The 10,095-nt window shown below is 40.6% G+C and overlaps 1 protein-coding gene across 2 annotated transcripts in view; it reads left to right on the plus strand.

Annotated features, from left to right (window-relative positions):
• The first annotated feature begins 190 nt into the window (after positions 1-190).
• MFN2 (mitofusin 2) overlaps positions 191-10,095 on the plus strand; it is a 12,753-nt gene continuing 2,848 nt past the window's right edge. The window contains exons 1-18 of one of the 2 annotated variants that reach the window (XM_009325225.1): positions 191-336; positions 565-758; positions 1,460-1,595; positions 1,954-2,116; positions 2,651-2,775; positions 3,099-3,207; positions 3,298-3,405; positions 3,808-3,961; positions 4,203-4,270; positions 4,442-4,563; positions 4,895-5,021; positions 5,710-5,814; positions 6,340-6,442; positions 7,130-7,350; positions 7,487-7,636; positions 8,581-8,777; positions 9,155-9,289; positions 9,932-10,095. The exon at positions 9,932-10,095 is cut by the window's right edge and continues 2,848 nt beyond it. In XM_009325225.1, the coding sequence (XP_009323500.1) occupies positions 584-758; positions 1,460-1,595; positions 1,954-2,116; positions 2,651-2,775; positions 3,099-3,207; positions 3,298-3,405; positions 3,808-3,961; positions 4,203-4,270; positions 4,442-4,563; positions 4,895-5,021; positions 5,710-5,814; positions 6,340-6,442; positions 7,130-7,350; positions 7,487-7,636; positions 8,581-8,777; positions 9,155-9,289; positions 9,932-10,001 (2,268 nt within the window). In that variant the 5' untranslated portion in view covers positions 191-336; positions 565-583 and the 3' untranslated portion in view covers positions 10,002-10,095. The remainder of the gene's footprint in view (positions 337-564; positions 759-1,459; positions 1,596-1,953; positions 2,117-2,650; positions 2,776-3,098; positions 3,208-3,297; positions 3,406-3,807; positions 3,962-4,202; positions 4,271-4,441; positions 4,564-4,894; positions 5,022-5,709; positions 5,815-6,339; positions 6,443-7,129; positions 7,351-7,486; positions 7,637-8,580; positions 8,778-9,154; positions 9,290-9,931) is intronic. The other variant, XM_009325226.1, reaches the window with a different exon arrangement.

A 10,095-nucleotide genomic window follows, 5' to 3' on the forward strand; every position in this document is an offset into this window, starting at 1 on the left:
AGAGGGGCGCTTCCCGCCCTTTGCTTCGCCTGCCCCCTGAGGTCTGAGGAGAAGGCGACGGTGGCCGCTCGGAGCATCTGCCCAGCGCATCCCCCGGGCACTGGGATGGCGGGGGAGCAGGGCCTGGCCGATCAGGGAGCTCGGCAGCCTGTGTCCCTCATCCCCTGGTCCCTCTGCCGCAGGGACGGGGACAGGCTGGACTCGGCGTCACTGAAAGAGCTGCGGGACGGAGTCTGGCCAGGGCGAGGGAGAAGACAGGAAAATTGCAGTCGTTCATGTTCAAGAGGGACTCGAGCTGATCATGCCTGACTTGTGAAAACGTAATTCATCCTGAAAGTAAGCGGAGGAAGGGGAAAAGTGATCGGTGGGGGCCTGTTTATTGGAAGGGAGGAGGAAGGATGAATTTTTTCATTTCTGATGTATGAGTAATTTCCAGTTGTAGAAAGTGGAACAATTTCTTTGTGAAACACAGACACTTGTTTTTAAAATGTGTATTTGTCTAGTTCTTGGTAGGATGCTTAGTTGGACAGCTGTTGGCACTTGGTGAGCCACCTTTATTTACAGGATTATTCCCTGTAGCGCAATGTCCCTGTTGTTTACTCGTTCCAAGTCAATAGTTGCAGTGAAGAAGGATAAAAGACACATGGCTGAGGTAAATGCTTCTCCGCTTAAACATTTTGTCACTGCAAAGAAGAAAATCAATGGTATCTTTGAACAGTTGGCTGCATACATCAATGAGAGCTCCTCGTTCCTGGAAGGTAAGCTGAATTCTTGAACTACAAGCATGTAACAGTGCTTCGCCCACATACAATTCCCCCAAACACACACCCAAAACCCCTCATTCAGTTAAATGGCGCTGCTAGACCTGTGCTTATTCATATATACGTGTCTGTTTATATATCAATATTTATAAGAAGAACAGAAAATTATTTTATTGAATTTAGGTGGAGTTCAGGGTTTATATTTTAAAGCTGACAAGTTCACACATTAGGAAACTGAGCTAGTTAGTGAGTTATGCTTGGTTTTTATGTTGTTTGGGAGTTTTTTAATAAACGATACAAGACTCTTCAGGTTTTTTGCCTATAATTCTTTCAATGTTCTTGCCTAGACATGTCATTGCTAGTGGCATGTAGTGTATGCCAATAATTGGCTTTAACAGCTTAAGACACAGAAGATTCTTTTTTTTTTAAGGGTGTTGGAGTGTTTGAAGTGTTGGCTGTGTTTTGTTTAAGGCAGTCCTAAGGATGAGAATGGTTATTAGATACACAAAAGAGACCAGCTGATAAAAGCTTATGCAAAACTGCCTCAGGGTGTAATTGCATGTGTCAAGATTACCCACATGGTCTTTGGGACACAAATAAACATTTAGTTACATGTGTTACATCAGGAAGAGGTGTTTCACCCAGTACTGAGACAGATGACTTCGGGAATTCAGAGGCATGATGTATTTTGATTTTAGAAACACACAAGAATATAGAGCTTGATCCTGTCACCACAGAAGAGCAGGTACTGGAAGTCAAAGGCTACCTGTCAAAAGTCAGTGGCATTAGTGAAGTGTTGGCAAGACGACACATGAAAGTTGCTTTTTTTGGAAGGTGAGTCACGTGCTTGTGTTGGCTACGCTCCCCACTCAGTAAAGCAACTGGCACCTTTAGGATTGTAGCCAGTAAAAAATATTTATAGAAACACTAGTGCTCCAGCTTTTGCTTGTAACGTGCATGTCCCTGGTACTAGTCCTCTTGTAAATTGGAAACATACTGTAGCAAATTCTTCGATTTGGAAGAATTCTTAAAATAAGGAAATAGAAAAGTCTTTTTGTAAGTTGCCTATGGCACCGAAATTGTTAATGCTTCTGATACTGCTTGGGTTTAGAGAACTTGCTTTCTGTAATACCGAAACGAGTATACCTGAATCTCAGAAGCCTAGCTATACCATTCTTTAATCTGACTTCAGGACAAGCAATGGGAAAAGCACTGTGATAAATGCCATGCTATGGGACAAAGTCCTTCCTTCAGGAATTGGACACACCACTAATTGTTTCCTGCGTGTAGAAGGGACAGATGGACACGAAGCTTTCCTGCTTACTGAAGGCTCAGAGGAGAAGAAGAGTGTTAAGGTACAATTTCCTTAAGCATAAGATAAAGGAGAAGAGCTCTTCAGCAGTGCCAGAAAAGGGAAGGAACAAGAAAATTGAAGCACTATGAATAAATTTCATAGTTAAGGAATTTAATCATTAAGGGAGTCGAGACAAAGAACAGGTTTTTGTTAGATGTAGGAAAGGAGCAAGTTACAGGACAGAACTTGTTCATTTTATGAAAAAGATTATATGTTTTATTTGCTAGTGGTAGCAGGGAACCAAAACGATGACTCGGGAAGTTCTGAGCTCTGAATGACTGATAGAAGGCACAGACTGCCTGATAATTCCTTAGTAGCCTTTCTTGACAGGAAAATTTCTCATAAACTCTCACTAGGCGGTTACATTTTGACTAGGAGACTCAAGCAAGTTTTATGTGGAAAACCTCCCAGGGAGAAAGTTATTTGGAGTTGGGTTGTATCTTAAATTGTCTGTGAACAGCCCTGAAGGGGAGATAATTGTGTTAATGGGTCTTAGCATACAGGATATGTTATAAATTATCCATCTTTTTAATAGACAGTAAACCAGCTGGCTCATGCCCTTCATCAGGATGAACTTCTGAACGCTGGCAGCCTAGTCAGTGTAATGTGGCCCAATTCCAAATGTCCTCTCTTAAAGGATGACCTGGTGCTGATGGACAGGTGAGAAATATCTTTCTTTCCTTTCCTTCTTATCACAGGTTAATTACAGAAATGTCTTCAAATACAAATTTGACAAACATCAAGGAAATTGACCCTGTTTTAATCTATGACAGTGACTAAAGTCCTTTGCTGTAGTTAGCGGTCAGAGTTTCTCTTGATTGGTACTTCCTTTTAGTCTGTACTCTGTGTCACTTCAGGACAGTGTAGCTCAGACGTGGGAAATTAATGCCCTGAAAAGCTGAAACACTTTTCTTATTAACTTTTTTAATTCTATTTTTGCTGTTTCCACAGCATAGTAATGTCTCTTCTCTTTTTATTGCTAGCCCTGGCATTGATGTAACCACAGAGTTGGACAGTTGGATTGACAAATTCTGCCTAGATGCTGACGTATTTGTCCTGGTGGCAAATTCTGAATCAACGTTGATGCAAACTGTATGTTCAAGTCCACTTGTTCAGTGAATTTGGCTAAAAGTTAAAAAATTTGACGTATTCATCTTAAGAGGTTTTGTTCCTTTTGCTTAGGAGAAACAGTTCTTTCACAAGGTGAATGAACGTCTGTCTCGACCCAATATATTTATTTTAAATAACCGCTGGGATGCATCTGCCTCTGAACCAGAATACATGGAAGAGGTTTGTGATGTGTTTAAATGCCTTCTCTTTGCATGGATGTTCTAGAGTCCATTTTGACTCTTGTCCTTGCGGGTAGAGTCATAAAGCGTTGTATGTGATTGTTTTACAGTTTGGACTTTTATTACCATAGTGTGGAGACTAGAGGGAATATAGACTAGTGATCAGGACATGCCTCTTGAAATTTCTGAGCTGCAAATCAAGAGTTTCACAGGGGCCTTTTGAAGTTAGGTCACTTAGATAACCTCTGGAAGATTCTGTAAAACAGCAAAGTTGTTTTTTCTTATTCTTTTGCGTTGGTAGCTTAGACCAGCAGAGGGCTTCTGGGTGTCTGGTCTAACCTTTAAGAGATGGAGCGTAAAGTGGATTTAACTGCATGTGGGGTTTATCCTGTTTATCCCTCAGGTGCGTCGACAGCACATGGAGCGGTGTACCAGTTTCCTGGTAGATGAGCTGGGTGTGGTGGATCGAGCCCAGGCAGGGGATCGAATTTTCTTTGTGTCGGCAAAAGAAGTGCTGAATGCCAGGATTCAGAGGGCTCAAGGGATGCCAGAAGGAGGTGAGGAAAGCTAACAGAAACTTTGCATTTTCTTATAGGGAAGAAAATAGAGAATATCTTGTTCCAAAAAATGGATAAAATTGCGGTGGGTCAGGTTATTAATAGAGCAGTCAAAAACAAAGAGGTGACTTAGCAGCACTTTTGCATTGGCTTCAAGGTAAAGCAGGAGCATTTCCTGATGTCCAACATCTGATTGCTTTCTCAAAACTGAAGTGGTTGTTTTGTACTTTCCTTCTCTCAGGTGGAGCATTGGCAGATGGATTTCAAGTAAGAATGTTTGAGTTTCAGAACTTCGAGAGAAGATTTGAGGTGAGCATTATGTGTGCTAACCTTCTGTTTAGATTTTACTCCTGAAAGGCTGGGGACTAGAGTTTATAAACGTGGAGTGGGACCACATTTTGGAAATAGATTAGGCAGGAAGGAGAAGTTGCGTTAGTATGCTTCTGCCTGCTGCTAATCTTGGCTGCCTTTTGTATACAGGAATGTATCTCACAGTCAGCAGTAAAAACAAAATTTGAGCAGCATACGGTGAGAGCAAAGCAGATTGCGGAAGATGTTCGTCTCATCATGGATTCGGTGCATATTGCTGCCCAAGAACAGCGGTGAGGAGAGCTGATGCTTGGTGCTTGCATAACTGAAGCTCGTATTCTGGGAGAAATTTGAGGGAATATGAGCATTTAAAATGCAAAGCAGAATACAGCATGTTTGGGAGTGGGAAGGACATGTACTGGTATTTTTGGTTCTAGTGAATTGTGAAAGTATTGGGAGAAGAACCTCTTTTTTGTCCTGTGCCATGTGTATGTAATATATTGTAGATACTGATACATTTTGTTCTTGGGCAGGAGAATCTTTCTTGTTTCTGGAATTCAAATTATATTTGTAGATCAAAAATGCATGTATCTGGCTTTTTGATGGGCATTACTTTTCCACCAGAGTTTACTGTCTGGAAATGCGAGAGGAACGACAGGAACGTTTAGGTTTTATTGACAAACAGCTGGAGCTCCTTACTCAAGACTACAAGCGGAAAATAAAACAGATCACAGAAGAAGTTGAGAGGCAGGTAAGGAGGAGTGGCTGCAGAAGAGGAGGTTATCTGAAACAGCTACCAGCGTGGTGGGAAAAATGCAAAGTGTTGACAAAAGTTTGAAGTGCTAGAAATGTGGGAGTTACAGATGGGAAGAGATGAAATGCTTTCAGAAGTAGTCTTTTTTTTTTCTTTTTTTTTCCCTTGAGGTAATAAAATGAAAAGTAGAATACTTGGGGGAAACTTTCAGAGACACTCATATAAGATGCTTTAAATAAACGAGACTTTGATTAACGTTTGAATTATTCTTGCTACTATATTTCAGTCTCAAATGCTTTCTAAAATGCTAAAATGTTTCAGATAAGTTTCCTTATTGTTTCAATCTAGAATAATGTCAGTCGTCTCTCTGTCAATAGTAGCATGCCATTTTTATTATGATGAATATATAGAAAAGGCCTATTCATTTTTCAGAAGTCTTATATTGCCTCAGTCTTTTTCTGTCTGCATTGTTATACAGAGCATAGTTCTACATACTTCCCAACCAGCGTCTTTGTTTGCAAGTCACCAATATTGCATTTTGCAGTTGGCACACAATGGCCGCATGTACAATCATAGTGCCTAGTCTTCAGTAGTGCTTACTAAGAAATGCATGTCTTCAGTGGTGGTTTTCCGTCCCTCCCTAGGACAGAATATATAGAAACTCTGTCCTCTGCTGTTTCTCTAGGTGTCAAATGCAATGGCAGAAGAAATCAGACGGCTTTCAGTGTTGGTAGATGAATACCAAGCAGACTTCCATCCATCTCAAGTAGTTCTTAAAGTTTACAAGAGTGTAAGTGATGTTTGCTTCTTACAGATTGCTTAAGCAATTTAAAGAGGCCTTTTTTTGCTCTGAGTCAGTAATTATGCCAGCTCTTTGACATGTTTAACGTTCTTCCAACTAGGATATGAGCTAAGCTTTTCATATTGTGAAAAATTTTTCGTTAGAATGTCTCTTGCATTTGGATAGCTTCTGTAAAAAGTAAAAAAAAAAAAAAAATCTATTTAAAAAAGGAAGAAATAGGTTTTTTTTTAATAATCTCAGTGATAAATTGATACATGTATGATTTATCACATTGTATAGATCAAACACAACTTTTCCTAGACTACAGAGTACATGTGAGATTTCTTGATTTGCTTTTTCCTCTCCTTCACTGAAGAACAGGGGAAAAAAATGAAACTAATGTTAGAACAGCGGGCAGGCAGAATGCATGCTCCTGTTCTGGGAGGGTTTTTTTAACTGGCAAGCTCTAGCACCTGCAGCCTGCATCTCACCTATGTTTATTTTAAGCTTAATTACCCTTTCTTTCTTTGTCAGGAGCTGCATAAACACATTGAGGAAGGCCTGGGCCGTAACATGTCAGATCGTTGCTCCAATGCAATCACAGCTTCCCTGCAGACAATGCAACAAGAAATGATAGGTCAGTTCAGCAAGCAATATTTCTCTTTCTTTTTCCTTTAACTGTAATGCAAAATAACTAGGAAGATGTTCTGGGTTTCTCTTTTATCTCATGGCTGATGTGCAGCTGGCATCATCTTAGTTTCCATCTTGATTAGCAATGCTGTTGTGTAGAGGACTAGTTACTCTTGCCTTTTCCACTCTGTGTCTGAGCTCGTGCAGTGATTTGCTAATGAATACATACCATCAGCTTAATCCTTCATGACCGAGTGGGACTGCAACTTTGAAAACTTGAGAGGTTTTCAGACCAAGATCCTAATGAAATGTGAATGACTTGTAACTAGGTGCCTGTCTGAATATAAGCGTTAATAGGGAGTATGGTGCCTAAACACTTTTAGAACTGGCCTTCAGATTCTGTTTTCCAAGCTATTGCTAAACTGTAAACTTCAGTAGCTACCGGTAAGGATTTGAGAGGGTCCATGGAAAGACTTCCTTATGAGTTGATCTGAAGAACTAAGAGTGAAACAGTAATTCGTGATGTATCTCTCGCTTTGCAACATGCTTGGCTTTAGGAAATTTAACGTACTAAGGAAAATAACTGTGGGAGGGTGGAACAACCCATAACCACCCTGATTACAGATACAAGTCTGGCTAATTCTTGTGAACTTAATAGCTGTTTTTTGAATGTTTTTATTTTCTGTCTGTGCAGATGGTTTAAAACCCCTTCTCCCAGTCTCTTTGCGGGGCCAGATAGACATGTTAATTCCCCGACAGTGCTTCATGCTCAGCTATGATCTGAACTGTGACAAGCTTTGTGCCGACTTCCAAGAGGACATAGAATTCCATTTCTCTCTTGGATGGACCATGCTGGTGAACAGGTTTTTGGGACCAAAGAATGGTCGTCGGGCCTTGATGGGCTATAATGACCAGGTAAGATACCTCGTTGAGTGGTCAGTGATATCATTTCAGTGGCTGCTGAAATCTTTTTGGTGGGAAGGGCAGTGGCTTGCCTTCTCTTACTCTGTACTTTGTTTTTGTTTTGTTGTGTCGCTGCTCTTCTAATTAGGTTCAACGCCCTTTAACACCGGCAAATCCCAGTCTGCCTCCTTTGCCTCAGGGCTCTATGACCCAAGAAGAGCTCATGGTGTCAATGGTGACTGGACTGGCCTCATTAACTTCCCGAACTTCCATGGGGATCATCGTGGTTGGTGGCGTGGTGCGTTGGCAATCTGAGCGGCATTTATATAAATAATGTTGAAGCACTGAGTTGAAAAGTGCTTGCTTGCACTGCTGAGTCCTGTAGATATTTGCTGTTCACGGATAGTGAAATGCTTTCTCCTTTGATCTTCTATTTGAGTATAAATATTGAGCTTATTTTGCATAATAGTTAGGCTTGGAGCCAGGGTTGTCGTGAAGATAACCCTTCGAAGTATGTTATAAAAGCATTAAATAGTCTTTTATTCTTTTGTTAGAATAAAAGAAAATTTGGTATTTTTCTTATCATGTTTACAGAGGAATCAGGACAGAAATAGCTACCAAGAGCTTCTGATCGTGTGTGTCTTCCTTCCTGGAAAGGGAAGAGTGCGCTTAATTTTAGATACTAATTTCAGAGAAAATCAGCACTTCCTGCTTTTCTGTCTTTTCAAAATAATGAATGTTTTGAATCTCAGATCTCCCCAAACTGCGGAAGCGTAAGAGATCTAACTCAAGTTGCATGGTAACCCTAGTTCCTGTTGCAGGAAGAATCTAAGTTTCTGTAGTGCCATTTCCATACCTACATGCTATTCTTGTGTCACAGTGTCTAGGGGTGGATGACTCCTCAAAGGGGAGATGGTTGCTTAAAAACATCTTTTACTTCAGAAACAGGGATTCTGTGAACCAGACAAAGTTTGTTTGCAATTGCAGCTGTAATTTAAATGTGCTGGAAAAGTTAACCAATACAGAACACAAATAATTTCAGTTAGGTATTTTTATTTTGTAGACTGGACATGCGTAGTAAGCTGTCTGACCAATGAAACCACTTGCACGTCAGGGTCATCTGTCTGGCTCATTTTCATGTGCCTAAAATATAAGTGCAATGCTCTGTGCACCATTGTTAGGAGTTAGCATCATTCCTAGATGATGATTGTGTCATTTGTTTTTCCTTGTGCTTTTTTTTAGGTCTGGAAGGCTGTGGGTTGGAGACTGATTGCTCTCTCTTTTGGCCTTTATGGGCTCCTTTATGTATATGAGCGCCTCACCTGGACCACAAAAGCAAAAGAGAGAGCTTTCAAACGGCAGTTTGTAGAGTATGCTGGTGAGAAATTGCAGCTCATCGTGAGTTATACGGGTTCTAATTGCAGCCACCAAGTCCAACAGTGAGTTGCCTATATTCAGCTAAAACCCTACCTAAATTCTGTTGTTTGGTTTGGTTTGGTTTTTTTTTTTTAAATTATATTCCTTGTTAAAACAAGGTAAGTCTGCATATTGAATTCCAGATTTAAAAATGTGTAATGATACATGTGTGTTAAAAGAGTATTAACAGTTTTTTGAATCACTGATGTAGTATTAGTCTTAATGTACTTCCGTCTCTCAAATCAAGTTGCTCTGATGCTCTAACATATTCTTGTGCTGAAGTGGAAAGATAAACATCTGAGTCAGTGTCATCATCACTATACATCAAAGGCATTTATTCCTTGAATTTGCTGCTTGATCTTACTTTTTGTCGTATCCAACTATTCTCCTTGTTTCACAGGGAGCTTGCTGGAACGTTTGCTCATTTGTGTCAGCAAGTGGATGTCACACGGGAGAATCTTGAGCAGGAAATTTCTGCCATGAATAAAAAAATCGAAGTTCTGGATTCACTGCAGAGCAAAGCAAAACTGCTCAGGTGAGATTTCGTTATCCCATATACACAGACGTTTGCATGCAATTGCTTTTTATGTGATTGCCTCAAGATGCTCAGATGAGGGTGTATCTTCCGTCATAGTGTTTGATGTGCAGACATCAGACCGAGTCGTGTTTCCTTTCACTATGTACTTTCCCATGTACTGTTGACAGTCGTTTATATCTTGTGTCTCACAAAACACGTTTTCCTTCTTGGTTTTTGTTTGTTTGGAATTACAGTTCCTTTCCATTTATCAAAACATACAGTCCTCTACTCCTACAAACTCCTTCAGGCTATTATAAAATTATGCAAAAACTCTGACCCTCGCCTTTGTACACAGTTGTCTGATGTTTACCTTCACCCTGCAAAGGCTGTCAGGAAGAATTTTTCAAACACTCCTTATCTACACAGTAAGATCAATGTGAAGTTGTGACCGAGGTCTCGGTTTGAACCTCAAAGCCTAGGGATTGTTAGCGGGCAAGTGTTCCTGACCTGAGGAAGGGCGAGGAATGGTAGCAGCATTTTGGAATGTATCTCTGGCACTCCTCTCCATGCTTGCCGTTTACTCGTTTTAGTCGTGCTTCTTTCAGATTGGCTTGAGAAGAGCTGTTTTATTCACCTAATGGAGACTTTCTGTCCTTGCAGGAATAAAGCGGGTTGGCTTGACAGTGAACTCAACATGTTCACACATCAGTACCTGCAGCAAAGCAGATAGTGTGGGAAGAAGAGAAAAACAACACTGTTTCCCTTCAGTGCTCTCTTAATTACTGCAGAGAACGTGGTGGGTGATGGAATTCCCTAAAGGGAAA

Source organism: Pygoscelis adeliae, unplaced genomic scaffold, assembly GCF_000699105.1.
Source record: "Pygoscelis adeliae isolate BGI_AS28 unplaced genomic scaffold, ASM69910v1 Scaffold36, whole genome shotgun sequence".
Lineage (NCBI taxonomy): Eukaryota > Metazoa > Chordata > Aves > Sphenisciformes > Spheniscidae > Pygoscelis > Pygoscelis adeliae.